The 16169-nt window shown below is 47.1% G+C and overlaps 6 protein-coding genes across 8 annotated transcripts; 2 read left to right on the top strand and 4 right to left on the bottom strand.

Annotated features, from left to right (window-relative positions):
* Nucleotides 1–46: 46 nt before the first annotated feature.
* LOC6726804 (GDNF-inducible zinc finger protein 1) lies at nt 47–1552 on the bottom strand. Of its 2 annotated transcripts, none has more exons than XM_016176131.3 (4): nt 1449–1552; nt 594–1240; nt 418–531; nt 47–362 (listed from the first exon to the last, which is right to left on the bottom strand). In XM_016176131.3, the coding sequence occupies exons 1-4, from the start codon at nt 1455–1457 to the stop codon at nt 230–232; spliced, it is 903 nt and encodes a 300-aa protein (XP_016033299.1). In that variant the 5' UTR covers nt 1458–1552; the 3' UTR covers nt 47–229. The 2 variants fall into 2 exon arrangements, with proteins under 2 accessions (XP_016033299.1, XP_002102211.1); XM_002102175.4 differs by having other exon boundaries at nt 1299–1529.
* A 779-nt stretch (nt 1553–2331) lies between these two features.
* On the top strand, nt 2332–4408 carry LOC6726803 (protein downstream neighbor of son homolog). The gene is made up of 3 exons (XM_002102174.4): nt 2332–2537; nt 2594–2751; nt 2809–4408. Exons 1-3 carry the CDS (start codon nt 2490–2492, stop codon nt 4307–4309), a joined length of 1707 nt encoding a protein of 568 aa, XP_002102210.1. The 5' UTR covers nt 2332–2489; the 3' UTR covers nt 4310–4408.
* A 169-nt stretch (nt 4409–4577) lies between these two features.
* On the bottom strand, nt 4578–5203 carry LOC6726802 (DNA-directed RNA polymerases I, II, and III subunit RPABC2). The gene is made up of 2 exons (XM_002102173.4): nt 5062–5203; nt 4578–4999 (listed from the first exon to the last, which is right to left on the bottom strand). The coding sequence occupies exons 1-2, from the start codon at nt 5088–5090 to the stop codon at nt 4633–4635; spliced, it is 396 nt and encodes a 131-aa protein (XP_002102209.2). The 5' UTR covers nt 5091–5203; the 3' UTR covers nt 4578–4632.
* Nucleotides 5108–6611, bottom strand: LOC6726801. 2 transcript variants are annotated; one of them, XM_016176129.3, is made up of 4 exons: nt 6472–6611; nt 5511–6413; nt 5399–5453; nt 5108–5249 (listed from the first exon to the last, which is right to left on the bottom strand). In XM_016176129.3, the coding sequence occupies exons 1-3, from the start codon at nt 6473–6475 to the stop codon at nt 5413–5415; spliced, it is 948 nt and encodes a 315-aa protein (XP_016033297.1). In that variant the 5' UTR covers nt 6476–6611; the 3' UTR covers nt 5108–5249; nt 5399–5412. The 2 variants fall into 2 exon arrangements, with proteins under 2 accessions (XP_016033297.1, XP_016033298.1); XM_016176130.3 differs by lacking the exon at nt 5108–5249 and adding an exon at nt 5319–5334.
* A 23-nt stretch (nt 6612–6634) lies between these two features.
* On the bottom strand, nt 6635–7449 carry LOC6726797 (TANK-binding kinase 1-binding protein 1). The gene is made up of 2 exons (XM_002102169.4): nt 7300–7449; nt 6635–7240 (listed from the first exon to the last, which is right to left on the bottom strand). Exons 1-2 carry the CDS (start codon nt 7301–7303, stop codon nt 6645–6647), a joined length of 600 nt encoding a protein of 199 aa, XP_002102205.3. The 5' UTR covers nt 7304–7449; the 3' UTR covers nt 6635–6644.
* Nucleotides 7450–8174: 725 nt separating this feature from the next.
* Nucleotides 8175–15894, top strand: LOC6726796 (ceramide kinase). Its single transcript, XM_016175964.3, has 4 exons — nt 8175–8581; nt 13284–15065; nt 15208–15410; nt 15471–15894. The coding sequence occupies exons 2-4, from the start codon at nt 13335–13337 to the stop codon at nt 15598–15600; spliced, it is 2064 nt and encodes a 687-aa protein (XP_016033296.1). The 5' UTR covers nt 8175–8581; nt 13284–13334; the 3' UTR covers nt 15601–15894.
* The last annotated feature ends 275 nt before the right edge of the window (nt 15895–16169 follow it).

The following is a 16169-nucleotide window of genomic DNA, read 5'->3' as shown; positions in this document are numbered from 1 at the left end:
AATTGCCATTCCCTCCTTAATTTAAAAGTATGAACTATAATAAATGAATTGAAAGTAAAACAGATGGAATTTTATTTTCAATCAATTAAAAATTCACTTATAAAAAAATAACATTGAACCGATACTCTATTGACGAATATTGTGGTGGCGAGGTAGTAAACTAAACTACTCAATTATGATTTACTTATTCTGACCTTAACATTTACTTATAAGAACGGGTGGTAATAACTCAGGATTGGGTTGCCAATTCGCTGAAATCGAATTCATCCTGCATATATTTGGCAAGGCGCTTGTGCGGCGCTGTTTTTGTATGAGCCACCAGACCGCGGCGAGTTATAAAATCCATGTTGCACGGCTCACACCTTAACGAAAAAATACGATATTAAGATTTAAGATTGCCCAAGCTGACAAACTTACCTGAACATCCGCGTTTGCTTCGAGTGTGTCGAACAGTGGTTCTGCAATTCGCAAACGCTGCTGAAGTTCATTCCGCATTCTAGGCATGGATAAGGTCGTTCGTTCTTATGGGCTCTAAAATGAAATTGGAAGTTGCATATAGTGCTGCGCTAGCATTCGATTCCCAGTCTCCTTACTTGTCGTGCCGAAACTTAGCGCCCAGAGATGCGAAAACCTCGTGGCAGATGGCGCACTGGAACCTGCGGTTTATTAAGTGAGCCTGGGTGCGATGCTGCTTCAGAAGCGCCTTCTTTTTGAAAGTCTGTGGGCACTCAGGGCAAGGGAAGAACTGGTTCATATCCCGCCGGTTCTGGTGCCCATTTAAATGCTCGGTGTACAGGAACGCATCGTGGAACAGGGTTCCACACTCGTCGCAGATAAAGAAGTTACTGCGCCTCTTGGCGGCCCGCTGCATCTCCTGCTCCTGTAGATCCTCCTGGTGCGCCGCTTCTGCTGCTGCCTCTGCTGCCGCCATCACAGCGGCAGCGGGGTCGTCATCCGGCTCGATTTCCTCTAGGTCTTGGGGTTCCTCTTTCGATTCTTGATAACACACGTACTGCTCGTTATCGTCGTGCGCCTCCAACTGATCCGCATCGATCAGTTGCTCGTCCAGCGGCTCGGGACTAAGCTCAACGTGATCAGTGCTCTGATCACTGGGCTTCTTTATGATATCCAGCAGGTACTTTTGCGAGAAGATACACCGCTCGCGGAACTTGGCGGCCAGGTCCAGCTCGGAGAAGCAGCGCTCGCAAACGATCTCCGGCAGCCCCTGGTTTCTTGTCAGCTGAAAAAATTTAAGTTAACAAATGTTAGCGCGGTCGTCAGCTGACATAACCAACTACCTCCACTCCCGTGATTAGCTTCAGTTGACCCAGATATCTTCCCCGCATGTACATGAATATGTTCCGATCCCGCTGGTTGCCCATGATTTTGTTGGCGCAAATGCGGCAAATGCCGTCGAGTTTCATTGTTTATCAAGTTAATGTGTTTACTTTTAGCATAAAACGCAGCGACGGAAAGTGTTACCAGATGCTGAACAGCTTTTTACCGTCATGTTATCGACCACCCCTGACTAGAAAGGCGACAGAGCTTAATCGATTTGTTATCGGGCAATCCGGGCAATACATTTGTATAGCGAAAAAAAAATTGTTTATTCATTGAGCTACTTGATTTTATTAATAGTTAAAACGATACAATTTAGGTTAATTTCGGTTAGAAGCTTGTAACCTCAAAAAGATTCCCTTTTTAAGCAAACCCAACTCGAATTATAATGTTTAAAGCCATTTAAAACCTTTCTATGGGTCTCATGTTTATATTGCATGTCTCAATGAAAAAAGAACAGCGTATAAAATAATAGTATATAAAAGTATATCTAAGTTAGCATAAACTTTATAGTTTTTAAAGGTTAAAGGTCTAATGAATCACAATGGATACAAAAAGAAACAAAATCAAAATGGATTCTAAATATATCTAAATATATCACTTTCTTAAAGTGTAATTTGATAATTTAACATTTTTTTGAGGTATTTTGCCATCCATAAATATAAATCAAATTGCAAGAGTATGTAGTTTTCGCTTGCCCTTAGAAAATCATTTTCTTGACACCTAAAAATGTAATGTTGCTTAACACAATTTTTGAATTTCCATTTTTAGTTTTGCTAGAGAATTTAAAATGTTATGTGGCTAAATATCGGAGCCATTGAAAATAAAAAAATTAAATTTGATGCCCAACAATACCATTGTAAACCAACATAGACATTTTTAGTTAGTTTAGTTTTGTAAACTACTCTATCTATTAAAATAAATAATTAGTTAAATTGTGAGAGTCGTTTCATTTGTCGACTAACGATATTTTTGGGGGTTGAACATGGGCGAAGATAGCGAATAACGAGCTAATCAATCGAAAGATTTCACATCCCTAGTTGCGCGCCTTAATTTTTTGTGATATTTGCAAACGTTTCAAAGATATTTGCAGTTCGCAAATTACTTAAATAATCCGTGAAGGTCCTGTGCGGGTAACCAAGACATTGAGCATGTCCAGCGAAGCGAGTGTGGCTTCCAAATGGACGCGTCCAGATGACGTGGGTATGGACTCGGAGGAGCACCTGCCCGCCACTGATGTTGTTTCGTTTTCCAGTTCATCAAACTGCAGCGGCTCAAGCAGAAGAAGAACAAATTGGCAGCCCGCGTGAGCAACAACAACAATAGGCGGATAGGACTCCAAGTGGATGAGACGGATAAGTGCAAGCTACTGGAGGCTAAGCTCGCCCAGAAGCGAAAGAATCCGTTTGCGAAGTGAGTTCCCCTCTTTCTCGTTCTCCCCAACATTCAACTACTAACTCCCTGCCTCAGATCCACAGATGATGCCAAGAAACTGCGCGTTGATCCGCAACTGGCGGACCTCGAACCAGTGGTCACTGCCTCCTCCTGCTTTGTGCGGGAAACGCCCACGCGCCCGCCGCCCGCCAAGTTCGTGCTCCAGAAGTACGACCCCCAGGCCTTTGCCAAGCTCTTCCAGCAGCCCCAAATAAACGCTGAGGACGAGGACGACGCGGAGTTGGCCGCCCGGCAGAAGCACACCGCCCACCTACCTGTGGACTGGTCCCTAAAGACACGAGCCCGTTTCTTCTGTCCCACGGAACTGCCTGCCATCCAACTGAAGACCTCGCAGCTGGCCAGCGGACTTACCAGCTTCGTGCGCTGCATGGACCCGCAGCGGACGGAGAGCACGCTGGATATCTCGGACGCCACACGGTTCAACCAATGCAACTACTACTGGCAGCACCCGCACCTGCCCTGGCTGACTCTCTACCCGCGCACCGCCAAGGAGAACGTGGGCGTTGTGGTGGGTGAGCGGGAGCGCAAGGCCCTGGCCGAGGAGTGGGACTTCAGCTTCCGGGGCCTATTTCAGCTGCTGCGTGCCCGCCAGTGCCCGTACTTCTACCTGTGTGCCAACACCTTTACGGTGCTGTTCCGAGCTGCCGGAGTGGGCGGTCGGGCGGAGAGTCACGCCTTGGTCACGCCCTCGACTCGGGGAATGCGGCAAGCTCTGCGACAGGAGGGGATCGAGTTCAGCATGCCTCTTAAGAGCGAGGGCAGTGGAAACACACACGATAGCAGTTTTACCGAGGAGAGCACTACCAGCTCCTTGGGTCCAGAAGCGGGGGAAGATGCTCCTCCGCCGGCACAGGAAGATGAGGACGACGACGAGGACTGGCTGGAGAGCTTGGGCGTGGATGAGCGCGAGCTGCGACGTATCCAGTCCTCCCATGCCAGGAAGCAACAAGCTGCCGAAATGCGAGAGGACTTTAGCGACAACTCCCTGCTGCTGGTCGATGGCGTGGAGTGCCAGGGATTCTTTAGCTATCTGCTCAATGCCAAGAGTGCCATCAGCACAGTGGGCCGCCTGGCCGGAGTGCCTCCCACTCTGCTGTCGCCAGTGGCCTTCCCCAAGGCCACCATGCAGCACTTGGTACCGCGGTCCAAGAAAGTGCGCCTGGATGGCGTCGACTACTTTAGCATAGACATTAAGGGCCTAATCCTACCTACATTCCTGCCCAGCGTGGCGGAGCTGCTGTCCGAGACGCGCCAGATGTTCAGCTCCACGCTGGCCAGCAGCATCAATACGCTGGCCTTTAGCAAAGCCACACAAAAGCTGCTCGAGACTCCGGAGATGCCACAGTCAGATGCGGAAGGAGAAGATGCCGCCGGGCAGGTCTTTGGCGAGCAGAATCTTTCGGAGTGTGGTCTGCTGCCTGGAGTAGTGGGCTCCATCTGCCGCACGGGTCAACATGCCGTGGGTCTCCTGGAGCGCGTTTGCTATCAAAGGGATGAGGGATATGCTTGGAGCTAGACACCAAGTGTTTCTCACACAAGAGCAGCTTTGTTTTCCTAATCTGTACGTCTGTTATGTGAAATAAAATATTGTACTAGAATAGCGTTTATTGCAAAACCGTGGTCATTGTTTTTTCGTACCAAACGCATCTGTATGTATCTGTGTCTACTTAAGATTATCATCCATAGTTAATGCAAAGGGATTGCTTACAAGATAACTATCGTGTAGCAATTCGCTTCCACTTCGTCATTACATTAATTCCCCGGGAATTGAGCAGCCACATGGATTGTGCTTAATCTTAGACGGTATGTTTTATTATGGATAAAGGGGTTGAGTACTAGCTAGTTGTCCACCATGATGAGCTCGTCGATGCTCCAGTCCTCGTAGGAGTGATCCGGCAGGTATCGGCGGATGATGATGGGGATTTTCTTTTGCTTCAGCTCCTTCATGGCAATCTGCAGGGGATCCGTTTCCCCGTCCAGCTCCACCATGATGGGTGCGCACATGGCGATCTGGAGCGCTCGTGTGCCCAGAACTCTGGCGCGCTCGTATTTCGTCATGTACTTGGTGGTGATGCGCTTAGACTTGGGCACACCTCCGCCGCCTGCACCACCGGGGGCTATGATCTCGATATTGTCCGCTTCCTCCTCCTGGTTAATGTCCTCGTCCACGTCCTCGTCGACGTCGTCGAAGTCATCGCCGCCAACGCTGCAAATGTTGAGTAGGTGGTTAATGGGCACAGCTATCGATTGTGTTACGCCGGCACTTACTCGTCGTTGTCGTAGTCCGCATCATCCATCACTGTTTTTCTATTGTTTTAATCCAAATAAAATAATAAAATGCGGCGTGTTTTGCACGCGTCGACTTCTTCTTCTTTCACACTGCTGCATGCGGTTTCCAACACTGAAGCACAGTGCGCAGAACTGCCAGTGCCTCTCAAACTTTCAGGCTTGCATTTCTGCCAAATGGAAAAGTGATTACTTATCGAATAGCGGTCAGTGGCGCGAGTATTTAAAATTTGAAGAATTCGTATAATGCTTAGACTATTTGAATATTTGAAATTGGAAGTATATAAAGTTTAAAATAGTAATCAAATGAAACACGTACCTATTGGTTACCCATCATCTAAACGGACACTTAACGTAATCGAATTCAGTATTTTCTTAATGAAAAAGGGAATATTAGTCGCCTGCTCTCGGATAACTTGGAAAATACAAACCTTGTAATCCCGGATGAGTTCTGGGATGATATGGACGCTGGAATGATGCGGGTGGTAGGCGAATTCTGGGCGAAGATGCCGCGGGACAACCAGCTGGATTAGGTTCGTACGAAGGGTGGTATGCCGGAGGGTGTTGGGCTCGCGGAGGACAATATCCAGATTGAGCTGGTGGATGTCGATTTCCGGGCGGACTGCTTGCAGCTGGATATCCCGGCTCGTAGTCGTAGTCGACGCAGGTGCGAATGGAGACGTTTCTTCGTCTGCCAGCGGGGCCTCGATGGATGGCTTCCCTGTCGAAGCGATTCAGATCGAAGTTGGCTAGAGGATCCACTTCCTGCTGACGCGGGCTTCGGGGAGGATACGGATAGTAGGGATCCTGGGGATCCTGGCAGTTCTCATTTATCGCGTGAACGGCGGGCTGTAAGGATCGCGAGGAGTCGCTGTATGGAATCTCAGAATGTGGGTCCGGCTGCAGCAGAATTGGCTCTTCCAAAGCCACTTTCCGATCCTCGCCCAACATGACGGGGTATGGATCCGAATGGTACACCCGTGTCCTCCGCGCGGCTGGTCCGCCATGCCCGTTTCCTGGGCAGTTGGTACAGCATCTCTGCGGCTTGTTCCCGGAGGGGCCGCAAACCCTTTGCCTTGCGGGCTCCGGGGCTAAGGCACAACAGCATCGCTGGCGGATCTTAGTGGGCGGAGGCGGACAACGGCTTATCGGCGCTGGAGGAGTGCAGCAGCACCGGGTTGGCGCAGCCACGCCCTTTGGAGGCCGCTGTGAGCGAATCACGAAGCAGTGCCGACTGCGATTCCGCTCCGCACTCCGCTGACAGTTGCAGATGTCCTGCACGGAGATGTGCTGCGCTGGCCTCCGACCCACCTGGTAGGCACTCGGACTGTTCCCTGTCCGGAAGGAGACGCTGACGTATTAATGGACACATTACCACCTGTTTTACTTTACCCATTAGCGGTCACATTGGCTTTATTGGCCCAGAAATCAGGGGAAAACTGGAAATTTGGCTAACCAGAAATTTGGGAGTACTGTCATGTCATGTTGTGAGCGGTGTAATATGTGTAGCTTGCTCTGTAGCGCCTGCTGGGATCCCAACGTTCTCCCGTGGCACGACATCCAGATCACTGAATGACGCACTTCTTCTGCTTCTTCTGCGATCGGCAGTGGCCGCAGGAGTTCGGGTTCTGGCTCTGGTTGCCTTGGTGCGGGCGATAGGGCTGCGGTCCTCTGGGCACGTTCTGGCCACAGGTCACGTTGGCGTAGGTGGGCTGGGCCATCGCCTGCTGCTGCTGTTGGTTGGGAGGCGGGGCCACCGGTGGTGCGCAGTGGCACTCTGTCTTGACGGGCTTCTCGCGACAGGTGCAGCGGGTCTCCAGGGCAGGCGGCTGCTCCCGCGGACCCCGACTGCACGTGATGTGGTCCGCCTGAACGGATGGCGGAGGTGGCCGGCTGCGGTTCTGAGTGCACGTGCACTCCACAGTGGGTGCTCCCCGACTCTGGTAGAGGCTGCATGCTGCTGGATCGCCCTGCGGCTGCGTCGAGTTGACCTGGCAACCGCCTGCTCCCTGGCCCCGCGGACCCGGATAGGGACAGCTGTCCGGCTGCTGCTGTGGCTGGTGGGCGTAGGAGGGGGGTGGCCGGTGGGGCGGTTGCTGGGGGGGCGGGGCTCCGCCGCTGGTGCCGCATGGACAGTTGTTGCACTTGCCACACGGAGACGCTGGCGGCGGAAGGATTAGCGCGCTGTGGTTGGCGGTCTACAGTCCATTTGATACTCACACATTTTCCGAAAGTTAGGGTTTAGGTGTAATTGTCCCTACAGGCTGTCCTACAAGCTGGTAAATCCAAAATGACAATTCCGGGTCGAGATCTCTAATCGGGTTTGTATACCCCGCGTTCTTTGCATTCATTTAAGCTTTAAAAAATTGGTATGACCAAATATACCTATAAATTAAAAATTTGAAAACAATTCTAGAAACGCGGTATGTATACTTTAAATCATTGGTAATTATGTTTGAAAGGGGATCAATAGCACTCAGATAATTTATTAACATATACACTCCACTGGTTTAGTTAAGCGCAATTAATGTTTAAATTTCTGCAGTTTAAATTGGAATTAACAACAAAAAGGAAAAGTATACTTTTATGTCCTATTACGAAATAATAAAAACAGAAAACTGAATTCATGGGAACGCTTTGGTCGAGTGCCCGAACAATCTTCGAGTAACGAAAATATCAAAAGCAGAAACGATATAACCATTACTTCGAAAATCGGACTTTAACAAAAGTGAGAAAATAACTGATTATAAAACAATTCTTAACATTTTAAGTTTCCTTTCTCCTTTTTTAGGTTGACATATACGGACTTTAAAAGTTTGGTGGATAGACAGTCGTAATAGCTCTTCCACTAAGGTAGGTCCTAATGGATGTGGAATGTGCGTTTGGAGCCACAATGTGTGGCCGAGCACTTCATTTGGACATGGATGACTGTTGGGAAAGAGCAAATTTTTAGATATTCCTTTATTTGCGTGGTTTTTTTCTGTATTACGCGCACAGTTATTTTTGGGTGAAGATGCCGTTAATCTTAATGCAGCCCTGGTTGTCGTCGGATTTGAGAATACCCCAAACCAAACTATTTGGTATTTTAATCATTTCGGGTGGTCTGCCCGTAATTTCCACAGTTATCAGTGCGGTCACACTGGCGAGCGGACGTACACTTCGCTTCGATTTGTCCGCCTGTGTTTTTTGTAACGGCCACGGAATTGCATTTCTGGTGTTCTCGTAAATTCTTTGTGCTCCATCGAAAAGGGGGTGGAAAGTGTGGCAAAACGGCAAACCGGGAGACGCCGAAACGCCATTAGCTCCAATTGCACGTCGCCGATTTTCCAATTGTGTGTGTGCATGTGTTTGTGTGCAAGCGAAAAAGTGCAAGTGTGCGAAACTGCAATGCACATCCGTATCGAGTTTTCTTGATTTCCCCATAAAAAGACGGAAAAACAGTGCAACGGCTTCGAAAGTGCAGCCGTGTTTGTATGGATAAACGGACCTACCTGGCCACCAGGTGAGTTCCCCAACCAGACCGACCAGTTTACGCCGGCACTCCAATTGGAAGAACGAGAATATGGACGAGAATAGGGTCGAGAATAAGTAGGTGCACGAGCACCCAAGTTGGAATTAAACGTAGAACTCAAGCCAGACGCACATACCCCCACACTCACGCACACACCCTTACGCCTGTATACACACATGTTCTTGTCAACAGCTGAGTTGTTGCTGCTCCACAGCTGTATTGCGTTGCGATAACGGCACCCGGAGTATGGAAATGACAGCTGTCCCTGTCTGCCCCCCTCCCCTGGCGCTATCCTCTTCTGGCGCACTGCGGCGCACTGGCGGCTAGAGCGAGCGAACCGGGATCTTTCGGTGTATGTGTGCACTGTTATTGTTTTGGGGGTGCAAAGTATCGATGTCGATGCTGCGATACTTATTACTTATTAATTGGGAATAAAATTTCTACTTCTATGGACTAAATTATAAATGATAATTTAATGATCTTCTAAGCATAGATTGCAAGTAAATAGCAACTCATAAATAAGTATCCACTTTGTATTCATTTTTACTCATATACTAATAGTTTATTTTAACATAACAAAAGGATTTAAACGCGATTCCAAACAATTCATTCTGGGAATTGGCTGAAAACCTATTCGTGTACCTCTTTCTTTTGATCTTAGCAGACCATCTGCGCTATAGCACTGAATAATGACCCCTCACGTGTCAAAGGGAACTCGCCCCACGTTATTTATAATATTTTGTAGCTCTGCTTTTGCTATTTCGGCTGTGAGCTGCGTGCACCGTCGAAAAGGTCAGACGTGGGCTGATGTATGACAGCGATAAAGCGGGTCAAGATTGAATAAAGCCCAAAAGGGTGAATCGAGGTAAATAGTGTGGGGTTGCCGATGCTAATAATGGCAGTAGTTCTGGAGTTAAAGATTGACGTATTGGTTTGTTTGTTTGTATTTCGTACTGATATCTATACCGAGAACATTCCCCTTTTCCTTTTCCTGCCAACCGAACTCTTATGCCTGGTTATCAATTTACCCGCTCGAATTTAGTACACATTTCCGCTATGTGTGTGTTTTTTCACTCTCCACATCGACCTACATGTACTAGAATTTTTTGCTTTGTTAAATAATTACTGCTGTCATGTGCTTCTTAGATATTCGAGTGAGTCAACGAGCTCAAAGTTAAATTAAATCGGACACAGCTCTATTAGTTCTGTTTAAGGTACAGGCATATAAATGATAAACAACTCGGTCTATAGATAAACGAAAGTATTGATTATGCCTTCAGAGCTCTGATATATGTATGTACATACGTAAAATCCGGCCCACTAACTCCCACGTTTCAAGTTAACCGGGACTTGATGTCATCAATCTTATCGACCCTATAATTGTATTGCATATACTAAATAAACGTTTGTATCTGTAGTGCTGTCCAGTTTTGTACAACGTGTCATGAGGCGGGTACAAATTGGCGAGATATAGCCCTAGTCTATACATCCACATAGGGTACTAAAGCACTCGATTGTTATTGTTTGAGTTGCCGATAAGCCAGTGCAGATTAGAGGGCGAAAAACGAGAGGTTTTCACGAAATAAGTACAAAATACAAACCACTTAGCACTCATTTAGGATGACACTTTGTTCCAACAGATCGCCTTCGTGCTTGCAGCAATTAGCAGCATGCAAGCAGTTGAGGCTAATTCACAAAATGAATCAGTAACACAAAAGGGCTTGTTTTAATTAATCAACATTTATTATTCCATTACAGCCCAGGGGAAATTGTTTCGATTTCCCCGTGTTCCGCTTTTTTTAGCACCATTTGTACCGATTTGTACCTCAATTTGGTACTATAATATGTACATATTTTATTAAATTTATAAATCAACGCACTGCCCCATGTTTCTGTCTGCTTCTCTGTTCTCGGTTGAGTGGCATTTGAGTTCATCAGATTTGTTTTATGAATGATTTGCTCTCACAAGTGGGAGATGAGTATTTGTTTACTTTAAATATATATGTTGGTATTTTGTTGTTGATTTGTTTCTAATTTATGAAGAACATGCTTGTGTTATTCTATCGAGAGAGTAGAATTAAAAGTTAATTGAATTCTGGCATTCAAAAGGGGAAAGTATGCCAATAAGCAAGTTCTATAAATGGTGTGAGGAATGGTCTTTGGGCTGTGAATGTGAGCCAAATTCTACCTCATGAATTAATGATCTAGATATATAAATAAAATTTGGTACTATATAAATCTAAAATTTTAAAGTTCAACATAGTATAATGCTGCAAACAAATTAATTGTCAAGCAAAGGCAGCTAATTAGCCAGAAAGAAATAAAAGAAAACAAATAAAACTATTATTACCATTATGGCTAATTGCAGTTTTATTCAATGCCAAGGCTAATATACTTCTAAAGCCAAGTTTTCTGTTTTTGCAAGCAATATATCTTAGGTACCTGCGCAAAATTAATTAAACAAACAATTTGGCTAGCCATACTTAGCATAGCTAACTCAAAAGCGGTTCTCCTCCGTCAATGTCAAGATTCAAAGCTAGGAAATGCGACTTTGGCCAGCCTGCAGCTCGGGTGCAAATGTGGGCAAGGTCCGAGGTGGTTTGTTTTAATGCCAGATTATGGCCAACAGCCGGTTATTGCTGTCTGGCCAAGATCTCTCGAGCGATTCAAGGCGAAGGTCGCCGGCTGCACGCAACTCGACCGGGCAGAACCCGTTTTCCAAGTGCCACGGAATCGACTACAGCTTCCCGGTCCGCTTTTTTTTTTTTGAGTCCGATTCTGAGACCGATTTTGCGTGCTCTGGGTGCCGTCGGTGATCGTCGTTGACCTTGGGGCGATTCGTCGCTCATACGCCGCGTGAGACGCGCTTTGTTGGCTTGTTGGTGCGAGTTCTGCTTTCGGGCACTGAAATGCGTGCGACTCTCCAATTAGCAACAACACAGTCTGCCTCGCTAGTCAGCTAACTAAAGAGTAATTTGCATAAGTTAGTCATTTTTGAAGGTGTTTTTGGCACTGTTCTCCGCTGTTGTGAAATATAGAGAGATTCATTTGTTCAAGAACTCTGCTCGGAGATGTTTATCCCATTGTTTAGAGATGTTTGTATTGAATTCTCTGGAGCTTGCTGGCTTTCTTTCGCTTTGGCCAAGTTCAAAGCAATTGTTCATTGTTAGTAAATGAGGTGCCGTAAAGTTTACGATCGGAACGTGAATTGAGTTCAGAACCAGTTTGGTTCTGGCCAAGTGCGCCATGATTCACACTGCAGTTGTTGAGTACTTTAAGAAGTATTTTATAACCATTGCTTCTGCCACGTTCATCTCGATCTTTGTTTATCTCAAACTGACGAACGCTTTTCTCTGCTCAAAGCCTCCAAAACTGCAATCAAGAGTTCATTCAACTCATTTGGCTGCTATCTACTGCATTGTACTTTTGGTTTTCCCCTCCCATTGAGTGGCATACAATTTAAACCAGTTTCTTACACTTGCGCATTTTCCTGGTTGCTCAGTTCAGCGAGCTATGAACACGAATCGCGCAATGTTCATACGTATAAAATGTATAGCTATAATTTCTGAACATGTGCAATTATCTGCCATTGAACACCCACCAACAAAGGCAAATAGAACCCTTTGAGAAGTATTTCAAAACCTATTTTGCAAGGGGAATTGGCCGCGATTCAATTGAGGTTCATAAACGATTTATTTTTGGTAGAAGCCAATCCTTAAAATGTTTTTCGTTATATTAATTTATGATTGCAACGCTTGTTCATTGGAGTCTTATCGGAATTACTGGCATTTTAATTACCAGCGATTATTTTTTATCGGTTTATGAATCATAAGCGAACTTACCATTTAAAATACTTTAAGCTCAGGCTAAAAAAATATGTGTGCAGTGAGTTTGTTGCGATATTTTGCCAGGGTTTATGATACATTTCCACAATTGGCTTTGCTATTATACTTTTACTAATGGCCTATTCAATTATTCATCATTATCCTAAAAATGAGTCGTTATCTCGTAGTTACATTGTTATTTCATCGCCTCTTGATAACTTTATGGTCAGTGAACCATAAACTCATAGAATGAACCTTTTATTTTTTTAATTTTCTGTGTTTTCCTTCAAAAATATTCACGAGTCTATGCTAATGACAAAAACCATCAGATGCGGAGGACCGTGGCAGAGGTTTGAAAATGACTCCGTGCAGTTGATTGAGTCTGTCACAGTCCCCTCTGCGTTTTCCGTTCAATTTTCATCATCGACACCTCTCCGTAAGTAATTAAGAGTAGAAGGGCCCACCTCTACGTGAACTGCTAAAGTCACAAAGGCCGAACATCGACGGGAAAGAGAATGGAGCATCGTAACTCAGATTTATTGTGAGGAGCAACTACCGACCCCCAACTCCACTGCCTCCTCCACTCATTCATTTTGTTACTGCGATTTTAAGTACAGTCAGGCTTGCTTAAACCAAATCTGTCAGTATAGTACTTCTTCAAGTTGAACTTACCAAACACAAAGAAGTGAAGAAGTCGTCTTTGATCATGTGCGCCATAATATGAAAGCTACTTTAAATCGAGACTATCTTCTTTGTTATAATTTTGCACCCCTTTTCTAAGGGTCCAAACTAAGGGTGTAGTTTCTTTTTGAGTTTGTGCTGATGAAGTTTCACTGCATATCTAACTGAAACCTGTTTTCTTCTCTTAGTACCGACAAAGCGTACGCCATAGCGGGAGACGGAGACGAGGGCCAGTCAAGATGACGCAGACCAAGCAGCCAGCAGGGCGGTCGTCCACCTCGGCCGGGGATTTTGTGGCCCCCGTCAGCTCCACGAGTGCCTCCAAGTTCACGCCCTGCTCCGCCTCCGCCCACGATGTCCTGCTGAACAACTTCCAGCTAAAGAAGAAGAGCTACAGGGTGCTGCTGCACGGGCAGCAGTTGGTGTGGGAGCGTCTGCAGAAGATCAAGCATTCGCCCCAAGGAAACGAGGCCAAGGCACCGTTGCCGCCGGACTCGCCCGCTCAACCGGGCGTAATCTGCTCTTATGGGCCACAAAGCCACGTGCTCCACTTGGACGACGTGGTTAGCATAAGGAGCGGGGACACCAAGGCGAGCTCCCTCAAACCGCCTTCGCCGCCAGGCTCGGAACGCAGTTCCGGATGCAGTGGCGATGCTGCGCCAGGGAAGCCAACCAGTCAGTACCTGACCATCAACTATGCCATGAGGCTGAGCAAGTCCCAAACGGATTGCAATCGGTGGGAGCTAAGGAGACTCACCTTCTTCAACTCGGATCCCTACATAGTGAGGCAGTGGGACCAGGAGCTGCAAATCCGTCTGCATAGCTCCTCCCCCACACGGATGCGAGTGCGCCGCCTTTTGGTCTTTATAAACCCCTATGGGGGTCGCAAGGCGGGAGCTCAGACCTATGAGCGCCATGTGAGACCTATTTTCCAGCTCGCCGGCGTGGACGCCACGTGCATCACGACTCAGAGGGCAAACCAAGTGAAGGACATACTTCTGAGCCATGATCTGGGAGTATACGATGCGGTTTGCTGCGTCGGAGGCGATGGCACCGTAGCAGAGGTCATCAACGGACTGATATTCCGGCAAATGCGGGAGCTGGGACTGGACGAACAGCGGCCACCATACATTCCGAGGCCGGCTCTGCCAGTGGGCGTGATTCCCGCCGGCAGCACCGACACCATAGCCTATAGTATGCACGGCACGGCGGATGTGAGGACAGCGGCCATCCATGTGATTCTGGGCCAGCATCGGGGCCTGGATGTGTGCAGTGTGAGCAATGGCCAGTCCCTGCTCAGATTCTGTGCCAGTGTCCTGAGCTACGGGTACCTGGGCGATGTGGCAGCCCAGAGCGAGAACTACCGCTGGATGGGACCGCGCCGGTACGAGTACAGTGGCGTCAAGGCCTTCCTGAATAATCGCGGCTATGACGCCGAACTGAGAATGCTGGAAGAGCCCGATCTTCTACTAACCACGCCGCTGGAGGACGTTCCGCAGAGTCCGGACAGCGTGTGTTCGCTGGGAGAGTCAGTGCCATCTGTCTGCTATGCCAATTGCCAGCGCTGCAGCTTCGCTAGCAGCATACAGGAGCAGCGATCTTCATTGTTCATCCAAGAGGAATCCAGAGAGGCGGAGCGCAGTCAGCAGGTGGAAACGGAGGACTCTCATCTAGCCGCCAGTGAAGCTGCACTGCTGAGGCCGCGTCCGCGTCCAGGCAATCTTCGATTGCCCACTGGCTCCATTTCATCAATGAGGAACCTCGGCAACGATCAGTGGAAGGTTGTGCGGGGCAATTTCTTTATGATCTGCGGCGCGAACATCACCTGCGCCTGCGCCAGGAGTCCCAACGGCATCTCCCGTTACAGTCACCTGGGTGATGGTTGCCTGGATCTGATTCTCGTGAAAAAGACCTCACTGCTCAACAACGTGCGATTTCTGCTCAATACGGCGGGCAGAAGCGGTGATATTGTGAGTACTAACTATTAAAACTATTCAACTTTCACTTCCAAAAGAAAATTTCTTTTATAAGAGCCGTCCATTTCCTTTGACGTCCACCAAGTTAGGATCGTAGAAACCAAATAAGTATTTCAAAAACATTTTCCCATTGCAGCGCAATTTGCCCTTTGTAGAGGTATATCGCACAAGGGAATTCCGATTCAGAACATTTTCTGCCAGCGAGGAGGACTACAGCCTGGCAGGGTCTTGTCAGCCGATTACACCGCCTGAAGAAATGGCCGCCCACTCCTCCTCGACTGAGTTTTCCAGCTGGAACTGTGATGGAGAGGTGGTGACCGACCTGGACATAACCATGCGGTGAGTTAGTTGTACCCTTATCTCCAATAAATCGCCCATTAACCGTTCCGTGTCTTGCAGATCGCATTGTCAGCTCATCGAGGTCTTCATGCGGGGTCCCCATTCCTACAGCAAGCCCCTCAAGGGCGGCACCACGCCCACAACCCCAGCTAGCTCTAGCGACAATGTTTACTGCTGCTGCAAGGACTAGAAGCTTTAACCCCATAGAATTAGCATCAATCGTTGGCCGTGACATGTAGCTCTTAGTTTTGCGTAGGGTATCCTTATTCGTATATGTATCGTGTTAAAGAGCGGGTTTCCCCGTCATTGTTTTTAGCATAGCTCAACAAAGAAACTGATATTATCGACTGTATTATGGCATCTGAAAGATGCGGCAGCAACCGAAACATTCCCCTCGGATGCATTATGCACATACCTATATATTTACAAATTGTGTACTGGTATACTGGCAATAAAAATGTGTTTATATGTATTCAAATTATAATTCCATATTATTAATTTTTAATAATAATAGTTATTATATTATGATCAAAAACAACTTTAATCCGGAACATGTGCGTTGTCTCCACCAATATGAATACAAACAGAAATTACTTGGCCTTTGAGGTATCAGCATGAGTACCTTATTCCGCATAAAAAGCTATGGGAAATCGCCATGCGAAGGGAAATTGAGATATTGGATTCCTAGATTGACCAGGATCATTTCCAAGCGGCAGTTTCATTTATTTCTCTCGATTCTCATTGAACGCCTTAAAATAA

This window comes from Drosophila simulans, chromosome 3R (genome assembly GCF_016746395.2).
Source record: "Drosophila simulans strain w501 chromosome 3R, Prin_Dsim_3.1, whole genome shotgun sequence".
Classification (NCBI taxonomy): Eukaryota; Metazoa; Arthropoda; class Insecta; order Diptera; family Drosophilidae; genus Drosophila; species Drosophila simulans.
Note: the sequence above shows the minus strand (reverse complement) of the source record. Positions and strands in the feature narration are given on the sequence as shown.

Bases quoted from the DNA above. Each gene is read 5' to 3' on its own strand.
- LOC6726796 (XM_016175964.3), top strand. From the start codon at position 13,335: ATGACGCAGACCAAGCAGCCAGCAGGGCGGTCGTCCACCTCGGCCGGG. The intron at 15,066-15,207 runs GTGAGTACTAAC...TTCCCATTGCAG, and splicing joins CGGGCAGAAGCGGTGATATT to CGCAATTTGCCCTTTGTAGA. The intron at 15,411-15,470 runs GTGAGTTAGTTG...CGTGTCTTGCAG, and splicing joins GACCTGGACATAACCATGCG to ATCGCATTGTCAGCTCATCG.
- LOC6726801 (XM_016176129.3), bottom strand. The intron at 5,454-5,510 runs GTTTGTATTTTC...TTTTTCATTAAG, and splicing joins AACTCATCCGGGATTACAAG to AAAATACTGAATTCGATTAC.
- LOC6726802 (XM_002102173.4), bottom strand. From the start codon at position 5,090: ATGGATGATGCGGACTACGACAACGACGA. The intron at 5,000-5,061 runs GTAAGTGCCGGC...CAACATTTGCAG, and splicing joins GCGGACTACGACAACGACGA to CGTTGGCGGCGATGACTTCG.
- LOC6726804 (XM_002102175.4), bottom strand. From the start codon at position 1,424: ATGAAACTCGACGGCATTTGCCGCATTTGCGCCAACAAAATCATGGGC. The intron at 1,241-1,298 runs GTAGTTGGTTAT...AAATTTTTTCAG, and splicing joins AGCTAATCACGGGAGTGGAG to CTGACAAGAAACCAGGGGCT. The intron at 363-417 runs GTAAGTTTGTCA...TTTTTCGTTAAG, and splicing joins AAGCAAACGCGGATGTTCAG to GTGTGAGCCGTGCAACATGG.
- LOC6726803 (XM_002102174.4), top strand. From the start codon at position 2,490: ATGTCCAGCGAAGCGAGTGTGGCTTCCAAATGGACGCGTCCAGATGAC. The intron at 2,538-2,593 runs GTGGGTATGGAC...TTCGTTTTCCAG, and splicing joins AATGGACGCGTCCAGATGAC to TTCATCAAACTGCAGCGGCT. The intron at 2,752-2,808 runs GTGAGTTCCCCT...TCCCTGCCTCAG, and splicing joins CGAAAGAATCCGTTTGCGAA to ATCCACAGATGATGCCAAGA.